The sequence below is a fragment of the Etheostoma spectabile genome, chromosome 8, assembly GCF_008692095.1.
Source record: "Etheostoma spectabile isolate EspeVRDwgs_2016 chromosome 8, UIUC_Espe_1.0, whole genome shotgun sequence".
Classification (NCBI taxonomy): domain Eukaryota; kingdom Metazoa; phylum Chordata; class Actinopteri; order Perciformes; family Percidae; genus Etheostoma; species Etheostoma spectabile.
Genome location: NC_045740.1, coordinates 6780113 through 6797414, shown reverse-complemented (window position 1 = coordinate 6797414; position 17302 = coordinate 6780113). Strand labels below are relative to the sequence as shown.

Genomic DNA, 17302 nt, shown 5'->3' with positions numbered 1-17302 from the left:
GTTTTTTTCTAAGTTAGATGATCTCTAAAATAAGCTGTTGACAGGATTTAGTTAAGACACACGTTTGAGGGTCATGAGTGTTGAGAAATCTTCTCTACATGAACAAATCTAGGATTTGTTGATTCAAACAACACTTGCAGCCGACATGAGGTACTTCAATATTTTATTCATTTTCATTGATGGTATTGTGAAAAATGTTCAACTTGTACAATTTAGTCAGAATGCAGTGACACATCTCCATCCAACAACAGAGGGTGCATGATCATCAATATGAAAAATGTTTAAATGAAGGGTTATATTCTTCTCTTGTTCACGTCCCACACATCAGCAGCCTCTCTTCAGACATCTTCTGCTGTTTTGCTCTTCATTGCCCACAAATATTTTCTGCTCTTGGATGCTGCCTTGCTTGCTGTGAAGATTCATCCTTCTCTGGCTTTGAACATCCTCAAAAGTGCATCTGCCCTTTCTCAATTTTTTTTGTCATATCAAGACATTTGATTGTTTGGTTTTTATAATAACAGCATTGAAAAGTAAAGAAGTATTTACAGTGTTGCCAAACATCTGTTCTAAACCCAGCATTTTCCAATATCTGTCTGAGTTGATTGTTTTAATTACGTGAATATAAATGTGGGACAATTAAGCAGTTGAATTTAAGTGCTTTTGATGTTAATGTTTTTTTATTTTTTTTACTTGGCACTAGAGAGCAGAATTAGATTATTTACAGCAAGTGAGGTTGACTGCATATTCTGACCAGTTATTAGGTGTTTGTCTATGACTACATGAACAGAATCTTCTTGACTTGCTGGAAAACAAAGAGATAAAAGTTTTTTTTTTAATGCTAATTAAGTATTTACCAAATTAGTATCTGTGCAGGTCAACTCACCTGTGTATGATCCACCACTGTCTTTCACAAAGTCTTCCACGACTAAAGGTAGGTTGGCAAAGTCAGGCCTCCGCACCAGTTCAAACACTGATGGCTTTGAGCAGAAACAGTTACTGTTATTAACACATTGAACAAAATTACATTTGGGTATGCTGCCTTCAGATTTAATTGAGGAAGACTAACCCCTGTTAGGCTGTAGTCACTGAAGATCCACCTCTGTCCCTCAGTGGCACAACAAAGCGCTGAAACTCCCTGTCCCACTGCACAAACAGGCTCTGCACTCAGAGAAAACAAACTAGTCTCTACACCAGACATATAGATTACACATTGACTGCTTTTTAAAAGTTGCCCCACACTCACTTTGGTGAGAGATGAAGTGTGTGAGAATGCGGTGCAGAGAGCCGCTGTGTGCCAGGTCATTTAGCGCTCCGGGACAGTCTGGGATAAGAAGTGCCTGGTATCGAGCACCTGGAGAGGGTCATCAGGATGCAACTGAGTCCAACGGACAGCACACACAAAAACAGCCAAATGACCATAAAATGAATATTCTCACCATCGATAGATTCAAGTTTAGCAGGTGTTGCGTAGGGTTTTACGTTGAAGTCCTGCACCCATCTAGCATTGCTTTCATCAACTCCAACAAAGTCTATTGGCTTCCCCTGCAATTCAAGAAAACATGTAGGCCTATCTATCTCATCTCCTCTCTGTTACTCTGTGCTGCGGTCTCAGAACGTTGTCATAACATTCTTCGTTCTAATTTTTAGCACCTTTTAAGGCACTGTTCTGCATAATTAGTTATTTTACTTTTAGTACATCTTGAATTCAGTACATTTACTTGTAATGGAGTATTTCTAGAACATAATTTTTTTTTTAACTTAAAAACGGAATGTTTAGCAATTTCCTGAAAACCAATGTATAGACTTACTAAACGCAGCAAATAGATGCCCTTAAAATGGAGGGGGGGGGGGAAAGAATGCAGTGCCACCTAGGCTGCTCTACGTGCTAGAGCACTTTCTGCGCCTCAGGCAGACTGGGTCGGCCACTGACGGCAGTAATATTTACTTTGTTGGGTTAGAAATAGTCTTACCCCAGGCGTGGCTGTCTGGAGATTAAACACTGATGTACAAAGGCTGAATGACTGATGAAAAGACGTTGCCGACACCCCTGGAGGAACAAAACACACCAGTTTTAAGACGGTAACAGAGAGCTCAGTGTGTGTATTATGTGCAACAAGAAACGTAGCTTTGTCTAAACCACGGTGAAGACTGTCACTGGGTCCCGAGTCAAGGTCTGTCGAATATCCAACTGAAAACTAACTAGCTAACAGGTTAATGACTAAAGAACTAACGCTAGCTAAGCTCTAATTGATACATCACTGTCAGTAAATGCAGTAGGCTACTGCGCTTTCTAATTATCACTGTGTTATTCACTACATTATTAACTGGTACAATGGACCCACCTTGAGGAGACGCACTCGCCACAATCAGACAAGTCGGTTTTGCAGACATTTCATTTATGTCCGTGGTCTGTCTACATTAAATATTTGTATCTTTTAAGGAATCAATAAGATAAGTGTGGGTGAAATCACCCAAGAGAAATACGCGAAGAGGAAGTACTGTCAGCTGACAACAACATCCGGTGAAGATTTCAGAATAAAGGTTCCCCGTCACAAAACAATATGTGAAAGCATAGATATGTGTGTGAAAGCCATTTGGAATCATGAGTGGCAATCAATTTTATTTGCATTTGACCAAACTATAAAAAAGAAAGTTTATATAGTCATTATTTAATTATAATTTTGTATTGTACATTAAAAACTAGATAAACAATAAGACCAACACTGATTGAAAATGTAACAACTTCATGCTCATATTTCCCTGCTCTTTAAAATGTGTTTTATGGTAAGTTCATCCACAAATCATAATCTTAACATAAAAGGGAAGTTATTTAAAGCATGCTATGGTATTTTGTATAAAAAGCACATTGCTGCCCAGCAGCATCATAGCAGCTCTAGTGTGCCTCCTGTGTATTTTGATAATCATCATGTCATAATTTGAGTTGGCAACTTTACAGTGTGAATGATTGGGGCTTTAAAAAAAACCTATCCAAACTTTCTGAAACTCATGATGTGACACATTTTCCAATATCACACAAAAAAATCAAAAAATCAGTACGGATCGTCATTCAAATTTTGATAAAGGCAGCATGTAAACATCATCCCCACAAGCTGAAAGGAAAAAAGACAAAAGGAACATGTTATTTTCACACTGCACGTTGAAACAACCATTGTTCACAGTTAATCTGCTGGCATTTTGCACAACGTTAAAAGAGATGTACATATTAACTTGTAGTTTGCTAAGTGGGAGTGCTTTACCTGTAGAAATGCAATCCCAATGCCCACTGCACCAAGAATATACAACTGCCCCAGGATGAACTCCTCCAGCTTCATAATGCAGCCTCCCTAGGAGCACAAGAGAGGAAATACATTAAGATGGTGTTAGAATTTAACATGTATCCACAGCCAAACAGACAGCTCTACCTACCTCTACCTTGTAGATGTTGGAGGGATGGTCCCTGCGGCCGCAGAGGTCGCTGGGACTTTTACAGCAGCTATCAGGAACAAGCCGCTCGTTCTCTGCTGCCTGGATCCACACAGAGGCTCTCCAGTCTGAGGAGTTGTGACTGCCACAGCACTTAAACTGAGAGGGAGCCGGTGCAGAGAGGAAGAAATAAAATGAAAATATAAAAAACAATATAATAGTGACTAACATTGGATTGTATTCACATGCAGGCTAAACTGTTATTTCAAATGTAACATTATCTGATCAAACTGACACATTTTGTCAGTCTGACAGTTAACTCAGCTGTGATTGAAACAAAGTATCACTTCCACACCTCCTGCTGAAGTTTGTCCACAGCCTGTGTGATGCTCTCCTCCCCCGGCTGCTGATATTTTTGCTGCATGGTCACCTTCAGGTTTTGTCTGAGCTCCTCATCTAGCTGTGAGAAAACAGCAAATCAAGACAATACTCAGGAGAAAATTATCTAATCTCCCATCAATAAAAATAGCTGCTGGTCAAGTTTCTTTCCTCCCCTGTAACATTCCTCTGTACCTGTGCAATGCCCTTACATAACCCCAAATATATGAGCTACTCTGACCCCACTCCCTGCTCTACATGAACATTCTTCAAATATATTTGTAAATAAAGATAGTTTTGTTGCTTGACTGACAAAGTGCAAATAAACCATTTTATATCCTGCTGTTGGGAAAAACAGGTGGATATTAAATGGAAACAGGTGGCAGCAGATTACCTGGTAGCAGAAAGGGAAACACTGGAGCAAGAAAAGGGGGAAGAAAGAGAGGTGTAAGAAGGATAGAAAAATAGGACAAATGAAGAACATGCACAGAGAGGCATGCAGAGATTTCACAACAGAGAGTGCAGCAACTGAGGCACATCTTGGGTGGTAGAAAAGATTTAAATAGATCTGATGGAGAATGGTGTTTGCAATCACATTGAGGGATTGTGGAATGAGAAATATACATATTAAATACATACAGAAAGAAAAGGAAATGTCAGATTTCTAATTGGTGCAGTGAGATTTAAAATTAATGGTAAAGTACAAGAACGAACAAAGGAATGTACATAAAGATATTATATTGGACTAATATCTGTCACTATCATTTTGTCAAATATAAACAAACACATACAAACAGAAGGTAAAGCACTTCACCTCTTGGTAGGTAATGTAAGCCAGCACACCAGCAATGATTTCCAGCAGGAAAATACAGAGCAACAGGACCAAATACTGTTGAGAAGGGACATGTGAATGTGAATACACCGAGGATGAAAATGATCAATTCCGGCATTCAGTACATTTCTGTGCTAAAAAATGACAAAGTGTGTTTTTAGATGTGACGTAAACAGTTAAAGTATGAGTAAAAGTAATACAGGTTTTACTCCAGACATCAAACTGTGGTGAAGGAAGTTACTCATTACAAAGGCAGTGGTAAATTTAGAAAAAGACATAACGTCACAGAGCTTGTGCAGTTTTGCTTCTGTATTATATCCTCTCACTTGTGTCTGTCTGTCTGTCCGTCTCACACACTCCTGCGTCTGTGATGCCCTTCATTCCTCTGGCATGAGCTGCACTCTAAATCTAAACTCTTAAAGACACACTCTGCGTGACTTTGTCTGTTATATCTGACACCCATGCATGCTTGACCTAATGAGCTGCACTGAATGCAGGCAGACAAGACAGAAGGTCACCAAGGATTAACTTTCAATACATGTAGACTCAGACCAGGTTGTGTGTATAAACAGGAACTTGAAAGTGTCTTTTCTTGTTTCGGATTTCACATAATTAAATGGGTTTTTTTTTAGCTTTGGTGGAGTGAAATAAACATTTCTCTGTCAGAGGGCAGTGTTTTGTGTGTCTGATCCATCTTACCACAATCAAAATACTCTTCATCTCCTTCAGAGTAGCACAGCATCCGATGATCCCGGTCACTATCACAATGAGCCCCGCAGCTATCAGAATATAAGCTGAGGCTGAGTAGAAACTGGAGTTCAGTAAGCTGACGTAGTCGCTCTTTTCCATCAGAGTCCACACTCCCACTGCCATCACAGCCCCTCCTGCCAGCTGGAAGAAATACCGTTGTCAGCCCAACTCAAACCAGATGTGCATATCAAGAATGCATCGCATTGTTTTTTTTGAAGGCTCCAAAAATGTGACAAGGATGCAAACAAGATAACGCCTCATTCTTTCTCTTTCAGCCTCAAGACTGTCAGCTAAATTTGTTTTTATTATCTGATGCACATAAAACCAGGGTTTCACATCTGAGTGCATGTTTAGTTTTACAAGAACTGATTCAATCTACTCTTAAAACCTAAAGTTAGCAACATGAAAGTTAAGAAAGTAAAAACTGAAATTAAACATGATCATATATACATATATCGCAAGTATTTTAGCTTTTAGTGCACTACAGACACAAAATCATTGGGTAAATGCAGTACATAAAAACTAATGGTAAATAGTGCATTTAGAATTTTACACATTTTGTACAGGATATACGTCAGGAACACTAAAAATGATTCAGTGTCGTAAAAGTAAAATCTGAATTAATATCTGTAGCATCTGAAGCAAAGCATGTTTATGCTGTAAGTGAAAGTTAATTATTACTACTATTAGTAGTAATGATTATTATAGTAGCCCTTGATAGAGCAGATGCAATCTTAACACTTCCTTGTTAGCTTACCCAAAAAAGAATGTTAAAGAGAAAAAGTAGATATTTCAGACAAATTGTCCCACAGCTGAGTGATTTTTCACCTTGAACTTCCATTCTGAAATGAAAATTGTACATGTCAGTACACTGCAGGTTGATCTACACAAAGGTAAACCATTGCCAAATGAAACACTTTCTAGAGATTATGTAGCAGCTGAAACCTGAATATAAGATGCTCTGAGAACAGGCCATACCCTTCAACACTGATCATTATCATATCCAATGCATTATCTTTATACTCTGATGGTGGCGAGCTGAATCCTTTTAGTGCTATATCCGATTGAGACTTGTCAGTTATGGTAATCATGCAAGAATTTTTCTCTTTCAGTCTGCTTTGGTTCCAAGTTTGGTGTGAAAAGCTGATTTACTGTAATTTAGTTAGCTTTGAGTGACATAAAACACTAGACCAAAACTTAGATGTGGCGCCTTTCAAACTTGTGAAAAGTTGGTATTACAGAGCAATGGAAAGAGCTCAAAAGATGAAATCAAATCTGTTGTGGGGAAAACACATTTGTGAACTTGTGTCACATACCATGCAGCAGCCAGATATACATGTCCCCTATCCCTGTAACTGAACTTGATACAGTAATATACTGTTGACTTTTAACTCTTTATGAATCAGTCTGTTTTTATCTTAACCTCAACTGAACTTTCCTCTGCTTCTATTTTAAAAAGGTTGTGACTCTGAGCATCATGAGGGATAAGTGAGGACTCTCTCGCTCTATATAAAAAAAATCATGAAAGAGTAAAGGGACAATAACTATGAAACATTAAAATATTTAAAACAGTAAACATTGAATACTGTTTTCCAACCTTTAGAAAAAACCTCAATGAGTAAATGTAATTGTCCAGCAGCAAAACAACATCTCCTATTGAGTTATTTTTAACTCATTGTGTCATGGAAAAACCGCTCTCCCTTTCAGCTGAGGCTAAAATACTCCTACCTGATTTTAGATGTTGGGCCCTTAAGGATGTAGATTATTGGGGTAACGTCTTCCCAGATCCCACCAACCCCAGTGTCAATGAGCTGCTGTCTTTGAAGGTTAACTGCAACCGCGTTAGTTCTCACTCAGTTGACACTCAGACCGGAGCCTCCTACTCAAGGTTCTGTCCTCTTTTGGCACAACAGGCAGCTCAACCCTTCATAAGCTATATAGAGTACATGGCTGCCCCCAGCTGGTTTCTCACACATATGAGCTCCAAAACAATTGTGCAGCCTGTAAGATGTTATTCAAAGGATTTCAAAAAGACAAAGGAGTCATCAAAACTATATTTTATTAGATGGATTATAAACCAACATTACAGATACTGTTCACCAGTAAACTTGTTTTGCAGAAAAATGTCGCTGTCTGTGTCTTGAAATGATTTAGGTGACCTCAGGAATTGGGCCTGGGAGTTTAGTAAAAAGCCTTTCATCCACTGTTTACGTACAGCAACCTCTTTTTACCTCAGTCAGTAAAAGTGCATCTTCACATTGTCGATCATGCTTGGAGACTAACATCCTAAAATGAAGGAAATTATTGAATCATTGTGCAGCAGAAACCACAACATTTGAAATTAAAACGGAGTTTGTAGTTTACACCGCTGATCCTGCTGCCTGGCTTCATCTCAGGTTTATGACAAAAATTATATGAGATGAACTACACTCAGATGCCAGTTTATGAGGCGCATCCCTTTTACATCCATGACAGAACACTAAATAGTGATGAAACAATTAGTTGATTAATTGATAACTGACATGAATTAAACACCAATAAATATTTCAAATTCCAGCTTCTCAATTATAATGATTTGCTACTTTTCTGTTTTATTTTGTTTTTATGCCAACAATTACAACTAACAGTTATAACAATTTTATAACTAAACAATAAATTGATTAATACAAAAATGGTAGATTATTCAATAAGTTGCAGCCCTTATTAGACACACATCTTGGTATAACGCAATACAATTCAAGTGCACCACAAACGACAGCCCCAAAATTGACTAAAAAGTGGAATCAACACCTCTCCAATATGAAGGTAGGATCCTTTTGCATGGCTGCTGTATTAGACTGCATACCTAATACACTGGTAACTAAGTGTATTTTGACAATATACTGTATATTACAATGTATTTTGGTATAGTGACAATTAAGTGTACAAACAAAGCAGATACAAACATAGAAATAAGATGCCATACCCAGCCAAAGAAGTCATCAGCTCGTCCATGTTCCATCCAGTTTTGGCACTGCACTCATAAAACAAAGCTTGGTGCTGCTATATAAACCAGAGAGTAAAAAAACAACAACATTTTAATACATTTATTTCAGAGACACTGATCCGTCCTTAGCAGTGTGAGTAAATCACTGCGGAAAGCAGTTTGAGTATTTGAGTGTGCCTGACCTCTGCTAGTCTCTGCCCCTCGTTGGTTGTCACGTCTCTGCTGTGACTGTCTGCCAAGTCCAGCTTGTTTGCCAGCAGCATCAGTACCGCACCTTCACACATCTTCTCCTGGTGCAAACAATAAAAGACACTGTTATTAGTGTTGACAACTAAATCAAAAAACACATCAATGGTAAGGTAAGCTACTACATTATCCACACAGACATCAAAGAAAATGCATGTGTATTCAAATTGGGGCAAGCTGTTTTGCATGTTTTTCAATCCATGACATCTCCACCTGCTCACCTTCACAGAGTCAATCCACCCTCTCACAGCGGCAAAAGAGGAGGATTGAGTTATGTCATACATGGCAAGGATACCGTCGGCTTTTCGATAGTACTGCTCAGTGATGCTGCGAAACCTAAACAATGAAAGGAAGAAAAAAACAAAAAACAATGACACCCACAAAACGCTAAACTGAGTTATTATTAGGTGGCAAGAAAAAAAAAGATCCTATAGCTCAAATTGTATAATGTCAAATATCTAAGGTTGCAGAAAAAGCTCATGGCTGGTAAACGTGTTTTACATCTGACCTCTCCTGTCCTGCAGTGTCCCAAAGCTGCAGGGTGATGGTGGTGGAGCCCAGAGTTAAAGTCTTCATCTGGAAATCTATACCTATTAGCAACAGAGACCCAGGGTGTCATACTTTACTTACAGTGGCAAGAATAAGGTTACATACCCATACTATAGTTGATTAAAAAGAAGAATAAAAAAATTGATCTTAATGCCTTAATTCAAAACATTTTTACATAATTAAACATAATTAAGGACTCCAATTTTCTTTGTGAATGAATAATGTATTGTAAATAAACAAATGTTCTTTCTTAAAATACAGGCGACATAAGTATACACACCTATGTCAAATTCCCATAGAGGCAAGCACATTTTAATTTTTAAAAGCTAGTTATTTCTATTGGCCTTTGTAATTAAAATAACCCCATATCATCACATAACCTTCACCATACCTAGAGATTGACATGGTTTTATTTCAGTTAGCTTGATAGCAGGTTTGACTTGCATTGAGAGATGATCTTATGGAAAGTTCCCCATGCCTATCTGTATGTGTGGTGAAGGGTATGTGATGATGTGGGGCTATTTTAATTACAAAGGCCAAGGAAACTTTATCAGGATGCATAGTATCCTGGATCTATGAAATAACTGGCTTTTAAAAATAAAAATGGGCCTGACTCTATGGGAATTTAACATAGGGGTGTGTGTACAGTGGTGTGAAAAAGTGTTTGCCCCCTTCCTCATTTCCTGTTCCTTTGCATGTTTGTCACACTTAATTGTTTCGGAACATCAAACCAATTTAAACAATAATCAAGGACAACACAAGTAAACACAAAATCCAATTTGTAAATGAAGGTGTTTATTATTAAAAAGGTGAAAAAAAATCCAAACCATCATGGCCCTGTGTGAAAAAGTGATTGCCCCCTAAACCTAATAACTGGTTGGGCCACCCTTAGCAGCAGCAACTGCAACCAAGCGTTTGCGATAACGTGCAATGAGGCTTTTACAGCATCCTGGAGGAATTTTGGCCCACTCATCTTTGCAGAATTGTCCTAATTCAGTTACATTAGAGGGTTTTCGAGCATGAACGACCTTTTTAAGGTCATACCACAACATCTCAATAGGATTCAGGTCAGGACTTTGGCTAGGCCACTCCAAAGTCTTCATTTTGTTTTTCTTCAGCCATTCGGTGGTGGACTTGCTGGTGTGTTTAGGATCATTGTCCTGCTGCAGAACCCAAGTTCGTTCCAGCTTGAGTACACGAACAGATGGTCGGACATTCTCCTTCAGGATCTCTTGGTAGACAGCAGAATTCATAGTTCCTTTTATCACGGCAAGTCTTCCAGGTCCTGAAGCAGCAAAACAGCCCCAGACCATCACACTACCACCACCATATTTTACTGTTGGTATAATGTTCTTTTTATGAAATGCAGTGTTCCTTCTACGCCAGATATACTTGGACACACACCTTCCAAAGAGTTCCACTTTTGTCTCATCGGTCCACAGAATGTTGTCCCAAAAGTCTTGGGGATCATCAAGATGTGTTGTGGAGAAATTGAGACGAGCTTTGATGTTCTTTTTGCTCAGCAGTGGTTTTCTTCTTGGAACTCTGCCATGCAGGCCATTTTTGCCCAGTCTTTTCCGGATGGTGGAGGCATGAACGCTGACCTTAACTGAGGCAAGTGAGGCCTGCAGTTCTTTGGACGTTGTTGTGGGGTCTTTTGTGACCTCTTGGATGAGTCGTCGCTGCGCTCTTGGGGTAATTTTGGGCGGCCGGCCACTCCTGGGAAGGTTCACCACTGTTCCATGTCTTCGCCATTTGTGGATAATGGCTCTCACTGTGGTTCGCTGGATTCCCAAAGCTTTGGAAATGGCTTTATAACCCTTTCCAGACTGATAGATCTCAATTACTTTCTTTCTCAATTGTTCCTGAATTTCTTTGGGTCTCGGCATGATGTGTAGCTTTTAAGGATCTTCTGGTGGACCTTACTGTGTCAAGCAGCTCCTATTTAAGTGATGCCTTGATTGTGAACAGGTGTGGCAATAATCAGGCCTGGGTGTGGCTAGAGAAATTGAACTCAGGTGTGGACAACCACAGTTATAGTATGTTTTAACAAGGGGGGCAATCACTTTTTCACACAGGGCCATGATGGTTTGGATTTTTTTTCACCTTTAATAATAAACACCTTCATTTACAAATTGCATTTTGTGTTTACTTGTGTTGTCCTTGACTATTGTTTAAATTGGTTTGATGTTCCGAAACACGTAAGTGTGACAAACATGCAAAGGAACAGGAAATGAGGAAGGGGGCAAACACTTTTTCACACCACTGTACATATGTCCCCTGTATTTTAAGGAAAAACATTTATTAATTTACAATACATTATTCATTCACAAAGAAAATTGGTGTCCTTAAAAGGTTAGATTTTCCTATTTTTTTTTAATTAAGGCATTAAGATCAATTTCCAAAAGATGTTTTTTTATTCCTCTTTTCAATCAACTTTAGCACAAGTGTGTAAACTTATTCAAACCACTGTATATATACACTTTTATTCATTTAAGCATTTCAAGCATCCTTGTAAAAGAGTGATAATTAAAGAAAAGCTTACCCACTGTTGCGCTCATTTTACTGTAGAAATGTCCTGTGCAGTAGTGCTGGATGAAGGAGCTCTTACCCACCCCTGTGTTACCCAGGAATACCACCTTGAACACTCGCTGAGGACTGACAATTGTACTCTAAAATTTAAGTAAAGGGACCACACTTAACATTGTCACATCAATGTCATTTCTTCTTTGCTTTTAAGAGGATGCACATTTAATCTGTGCTTCATCATTTCTGTGCAGAGTACAAAAACCTCAGCGTATCATCTCATTAAAAGGTCTCCAGTTGTTATATAACTGTTATATAATTAATGTATTTGTAGGTTTAATATGTTCCCTACCTGCGTTTGCACTTGCTCAACGTTTTCACACCTGACTTTACATGACAGTGGGTGTCTCTTGGAGGAATTTGTCACCTCTGTGTCTTTATCCTGCTCCAACTCATCGGATGAGCTCAGCTGTCTTCAGAATCAATGAATACACACAATTAGTTGCTGCCCCGGGCAATCTGCCTCGCATTACTGCACATAGGATAAATGTGATGTTAGTCATACAAACCTTTTCAATGGCTTGTCCTGCAGTAAGTAGTTACCTATGATTGACCCTTTCTTCTGCAAAGGCTTTGTGACATTTGGATTCTAAAAGGTTTTTGTGGAAAGTGAGGCAGAAGAAATGAATATTATTAAGATTTTTATGTTTTTTAAAGTATAAATAGACATGCTATTGTAGGCTTCCAAGGAACATTTAGTAACAATGAGTTCTCTGTAGGAATAATAATTCTGCTTCACACACCGGCAGATTAAATATGTTTAAAAGCAAGTATTCAGCTCAATGGTGACATTTATTCTGCTGCAAACAAGTTTAACATCATGATATATCAGTAAATACACTTGATTATTAAGTATATGGCAATACAAAAGTACAAGCAATGTCATTCTTGTTCATTGTGTTATTGTAAATATGTTGTATTCTTTGTGAATTATTTGTTCAGAAACTTGGATCATGATTGTTGTTAAAAAAAAAAAACAGTTAACAGCTTCGGCAAAATGTCATAAATTTAAGAATGTAGATGGGATAAAGGACCCCTGCTAGTTCATCTTCATAAAGAGTGCATTATACAGCCCTATTAATGAACATATTAAACACTCTTTCCTTTAAATTGGCACAGGTAGAATAAATGTCTTTTCAACAAAATCCTTCACTTCACTGACCACATCAACAAGAGGGGGAAATATTGGCTGACATTGCAAAAATTCCAAATGGGGTCAATGAACACACGGTTAATCAATAAGCAAACAATAACAGCTGCCCATATAAATAATTATCGTCCAGAGGATGGAATGAAGCATTAAGCCATTCAAGACTTAGTTTAGGTCGGATAAATCTGCTGAGTCCACGGGGTACAAAGGTCTTCACTGAGGTAATAAGTTAAAGGCAGAGTTGGAAGGACAGAGCGTCTGGGACTAACCCTCTTCTGAGACTGTTGGGCATCTTTCTCGTCTCGCAGCCTTTTGTTCATATCCCTGACACAAAGAGAGAAAATCACTTAGAAGCAACATCACACTGGCGGAGGTTTAGAGTGGTGAAACGTGATGGACACAGCAGACAGCAGCTGTGTGGACTTACCTCAATAGCTCCAGCTGTCTCAAGAGACTGTCCTTCTCTTTCTGCATGTTCCTTGACACCTTCATCACGTTTCTACAGCGAAGCAAACACATTGGCAAAGAATGTTCTATATTCTTCGTATTGTTAACAAATCCCAAGAGAAGCCCCAAACCAACAATTAATTGATCCTTTTAAATACCGCATATTTAGCCAAAGCCTGATTTAAATTATTAATTTGTGACAACAAAAAAAAAATCAATGAGTCTCACTGTTGCTCTGGGCAACATGTTCCTTCATTATGATAAATAATTAGATAGGACAGCTGAAGACAGAAGAGGCGGAAAGGACCCGATGGCGTCCTACCAGGTGACCTACCCAGGCGCCCCTGCAGATAGTTTGACTGGCATTGGAACGAGATCAGATGACTCGTGTGTTTGTTAAGTTTTTGTTTTTCTTTATAGCAAAGCAGTCAAGCATTGTCTGTTTCGTGAAGTGCTATTGAAATAAAATGACCAAAACTATTATTATTATGGTAACAAAAGTATTTTCAGCCATAACACAAGGAGAGACAGTGTATTGATGAGATGCATGAGGGACATTCGTGCACTTTCTTGTCTTCTTGTGCTGTTAGCCTCTCACCTCTGTCTGGCCACTTGTTCCTGGGCAGTGCTGAGCTGCAGCAGGCTGAGCTGACCCAGAGCGGCCTGCAGCTGCTCTCTGCTGCTCTCCACCTGCTCCTGTAATTGGGCGTTGAGGCTCCGCAGCTGCTGGTTCTGCTCCTTAATGTTTGCCTGTTCACAGCTCAGCTGCCGGATTCTGATCTCCAGCTTTGGACAAAGACAGGTCCTGTTGATTCACTCATTAGACTAAAACTCTTCAAATAATATAATAAAATAATAAATAACATTAGCACTATTTGGACACCTACCTCTTTCTGTTGGGTCAGTGTATTCTCCAACTCTTGCTCCTGCATCTTCAGCTCCTCCTCAAGTTGTTGCCCTCTCTGCTTCTGTTCAATACTGTCCTTGATTTTACAATAAATTAATTCAAAGCTATTATAAGGATCACTTTTGTTAATTAAATGGCGCAAAGGCTGGACTAAACAGCACGTCTGTACCTGAGACAGGCGTTTCTCTCTCTCCTCTCTGATTTGGTTCTCCATTTCTTCATATATGGACCGAACTACCTGATCATGTTCACTCTCTCGTCTAAAACAGAAAGAAATTAAAGTTGAATGATTTTAGGAAACTCAACACAATCTGAATACTCACACTTAAATAGGGCACAATGAGTTGTTTAATGTGCAGAGGACAGTGGAAGGAGGCTGGGACCTGCGTAGAGCTTGTTCCAGACTATCTCTTTCTCTGATGGAGTCCTGTAAATGGGACACTGCATGGATCAGGATGCCTTCAAGGACACTCAGCAGCTCTGGTCTGTCTCTCTGGAGTTCACACCACAGAGAAGAGAGCTCCTGCTGACTGACACACAACACACAACTGTTAAAGCACCTGATGATATCTAACCTTAACAACACAACATCACTCAATTACATTACAAAAGATGCTGGGTTTTAATGAATGTGATTGTATATGTCCAGTATCTGTGCATCAAGCATCTCAATCCTTTGATTCCTGCAAAAGTTATCCAGCTCAAAGATTTGCATTGTTTGCAACACTTACTAGTAAATTATTTGCCATGTAGAGATATCACTTCTACCAAAAATATAATTTATGAGGTTAGTGATGTTGGACTGCTATTATTTTGAACACAGCTGTATGGGATGGACAAAAAAGTAGAAACACCTGTCAGAAGAATGCAATACAATTCAAACTGCAGCCTCCAAAGTTACCATAAAGCTGAATGAAAACTTTGTATATACAATATTTTATTATTATTATTATTATTATTATTCAAGAAAGTAATTTTTTACATTTGTTGTTTAAGAGAGAAGACAAAGACACACTGTGTATAATACAATAATATTTTGTATATACAAAGTTTTCATTCAGCTTTATGGTAACTTTGGAAGCTGCAGTTTGAATTGTATTGCATTCATCTGACTGGTGTTTCTACTTTTTTGTCCATCCCATACAGCTGTGTTCAAAAGAATAGCAGTCCAACATTACTAACCTCAAAAATCATATTTTTGGTAGAAGTGATATTTCTACATGGCAAATAATTTACTAGTAAGTGTTGTAGAGTCATAGAAAACCAACAGACCCAACAGTCATGACATGCATGCTGCTCATTCGGTGTAACTGAATCTGCAATTGAAAGGGGCATGTTTAAAATAATAGCAGTGTTGTGTTCAATTGGTGAGGTGATTGATTCTGTGAAGAAACAGGTGTCAATTATGGCCCATATTTAAGGAAGGAAGGAAGCAAATGTTGTGCATGCTGGTTAAAGTGCATTTCACACTAAAATACTCAGCAAAATGGGTTGTTCCAGACATTGCTCTGAGAAACAGCGGACTTTGATTAAAAAGTTGATTGGAGAGGGGTAAACATTCAAAGAAATGCAGAAAATTAGGCTTAGCCAATGTGCTTATTGCTTAGCTAAAATTATTTATAATGCCTTGAAATGGCATCCAAAGCCTAAACGATGTGGGAAAAAACGGTCAACTACCATTTGAATGGTTTGAAAAACAGCCAAAATGACAAAAGGCTCAACCAATGATCAGCTCCAGGAAAATCAAAGAAGACTTAAAGTTACCTGTGGGTACTGTTACGATCAGAAGAAGGCTATGTGAAGCAAAGCTATCAGCTAGATCCCCCGGAAAGTCCCATTGCTGAAAAAAAGACATGTACTGAATAGGTTGAAAATTGCCAAAGGACAAACTGACTGGCCAAAGGAGAAATGGCGCAACATTCTGTTGACTGATGAGAGCAAAATTGTTTTTTTTGGGTCTAGGGGCCGCAGACAGTTTGTCCGACAACCCCCATGCACGAAATTCAAGCCACAGTACACTGTGAAGACAGTAAAGGATGGTGGTGCAAAAATCATGTTATGGGGATGTTCCTCATACTGTGGTGTTGGGCCTATTTATCCCATACCAGGGATCAATACATCAAAATACTTGAAGAGGTCATGTTGCCTTATGCTGAAGAGGAAATACCTTTGAAATGGGTCTTTCAACAAGACAATGACTCAAAACACACCAGTAAGCGAGCAAAGTCTTGGTTCCAGATGAACAAGATTGATGTTGTGAAGTGGCCAGCCCATCCCTGGACCTCAGTCCCATAGAACACTTGTGGGGTGACATCATAAATGCTGTTTCTGAGGCAAAACCCAGTAATGCAGAGGAATTGTGGAATGTAGTTCAATGGTTCTGGGCTGGAATACCTGTTCACAGGTGCCAGAATTTGGGTTGATCTATGAACCCAAAAAGATGTAAAGCAGTTTCAAAAAATGGAAAATACAGAAAATTGGGCCCAGTGGGTTGAAATTGGGGGTTTTTAATCAGTAAGGGTTTCAGTTTGAAAAAAGGGAAAAGTGCAAATACCTATATTTTGAACAGCCCCTTATTCCTTTTTTTCCACTTTCTGTAAAGGTTATAGCACAAACTTGATCAAATTTTGGGGGGTCCAGGGGTTTGTTTTTGGAAGGGGAAAGGGTGCTTTGATTTTAGGGAAATAAAAAGGCTATTCCCCTTAAGACTTTTTTTAAAACCCCAAACTATTTATGGGGGAAAAAAGTTATATTAAAAAAAAAGGTATGCTAAAAAAAAGAAAACACCTCATATTAGACACATTCTTTTGGCCAAGTGTATAAAAAATTTTTTCCGGGGTTTTTAATTTATTTAGGGTTTTTCTAGAAGGATTTTTTGGGGTTTCAATGGCAAGGAATAAATGCGGTTTAAAACCTCTTTGAAGAGTTGTGCCTCCCGTCCATCGTATTTTACAAATCAATTTACAGGGGGTTCCCGGGGACCTGTCCACAGGCCCGGGATTTCCCCCCGCTTGGGTCTTGGTCAGCTCAGTCATTTCCTCCACCCCC

The 17302-nt window shown here is 38.8% G+C and overlaps 3 protein-coding genes across 5 annotated transcripts; all 3 read right to left on the bottom strand.

Annotated features, from left to right (window-relative positions):
• Positions 1 to 5: 5 nt before the first annotated feature.
• On the bottom strand, positions 6 to 2540 carry gatd1 (glutamine amidotransferase class 1 domain containing 1). Its single transcript, XM_032524699.1, has 7 exons — positions 2343 to 2540; positions 1971 to 2047; positions 1437 to 1542; positions 1244 to 1351; positions 1067 to 1158; positions 884 to 977; positions 6 to 802 (listed from the first exon to the last, which is right to left on the bottom strand). The coding sequence occupies exons 1-7, from the start codon at positions 2389 to 2391 to the stop codon at positions 687 to 689; spliced, it is 642 nt and encodes a 213-aa protein (XP_032380590.1). The 5' UTR covers positions 2392 to 2540; the 3' UTR covers positions 6 to 686.
• A 116-nt stretch (positions 2541 to 2656) lies between these two features.
• On the bottom strand, positions 2657 to 7294 carry cd151 (CD151 molecule). Of its 3 annotated transcripts, XM_032524695.1 has the most exons (10): positions 7112 to 7282; positions 6594 to 6658; positions 6141 to 6225; positions 5333 to 5524; positions 4616 to 4690; positions 4196 to 4216; positions 3779 to 3883; positions 3427 to 3582; positions 3258 to 3344; positions 2657 to 3110 (listed from the first exon to the last, which is right to left on the bottom strand). In XM_032524695.1, the coding sequence occupies exons 3-10, from the start codon at positions 6222 to 6224 to the stop codon at positions 3051 to 3053; spliced, it is 780 nt and encodes a 259-aa protein (XP_032380586.1). In that variant the 5' UTR covers position 6225; positions 6594 to 6658; positions 7112 to 7282; the 3' UTR covers positions 2657 to 3050. The 3 variants fall into 3 exon arrangements, with proteins under 3 accessions (XP_032380586.1, XP_032380585.1, XP_032380587.1); XM_032524694.1 differs by lacking the exon at positions 6594 to 6658 and having other exon boundaries at positions 7112 to 7294; XM_032524696.1 differs by lacking the exons at positions 4196 to 4216; positions 6594 to 6658 and having other exon boundaries at positions 7112 to 7294.
• Positions 7295 to 7422: 128 nt separating this feature from the next.
• On the bottom strand, positions 7423 to 16037 carry LOC116694801 (calcium release activated channel regulator 2B). Its single transcript, XM_032524692.1, has 15 exons — positions 16019 to 16037; positions 14638 to 14784; positions 14424 to 14514; positions 14235 to 14330; positions 13946 to 14133; positions 13328 to 13399; positions 13170 to 13224; positions 12260 to 12339; positions 12043 to 12163; positions 11710 to 11836; positions 9124 to 9205; positions 8837 to 8951; positions 8552 to 8659; positions 8349 to 8425; positions 7423 to 7669 (listed from the first exon to the last, which is right to left on the bottom strand). Exons 3-15 carry the CDS (start codon positions 14466 to 14468, stop codon positions 7591 to 7593), a joined length of 1245 nt encoding a protein of 414 aa, XP_032380583.1. The 5' UTR covers positions 14469 to 14514; positions 14638 to 14784; positions 16019 to 16037; the 3' UTR covers positions 7423 to 7590.
• Between the last annotated feature and the right edge of the window lie 1265 nt (positions 16038 to 17302).

Coding starts and splice junctions, on each gene's coding strand:
- gatd1 (XM_032524699.1), bottom strand. CDS start 2,391: ATGTCTGCAAAACCGACTTGTCTGATTGTGGCGAGTGCGTCTCCTCAA. Junction 2,048..2,342: donor GGCGAGTGCGTCTCCTCAAG/GTGGGTCCATTG, acceptor TTGTTCCTCCAG/GGGTGTCGGCAACGTCTTTT. Junction 803..883: donor CAGTGGTGGATCATACACAG/GTGAGTTGACCT, acceptor TTTGTTTTCCAG/CAAGTCAAGAAGATTCTGTT.
- cd151 (XM_032524694.1), bottom strand. CDS start 6,224: ATGGAAGTTCAAGGTGAAAAATCACTCAGCTGTGGGACAATTTGTCTG. Junction 5,525..6,140: donor TCTTTAACATTCTTTTTTGG/GTAAGCTAACAA, acceptor TATTTCTTCCAG/CTGGCAGGAGGGGCTGTGAT. Junction 4,691..5,332: donor TGAAGAGTATTTTGATTGTG/GTAAGATGGATC, acceptor CCTTCTCAACAG/TATTTGGTCCTGTTGCTCTG.
- LOC116694801 (XM_032524692.1), bottom strand. CDS start 14,468: ATGGAGAACCAAATCAGAGAGGAGAGAGAGAAACGCCTGTCTCAG. Junction 11,837..12,042: donor TTGAGCAAGTGCAAACGCAG/GTAGGGAACATA, acceptor CTTAAATTTTAG/AGTACAATTGTCAGTCCTCA. Junction 9,206..11,709: donor TAAAATGAGCGCAACAGTGG/GTAAGCTTTTCT, acceptor TGTTGCTAATAG/GTATAGATTTCCAGATGAAG.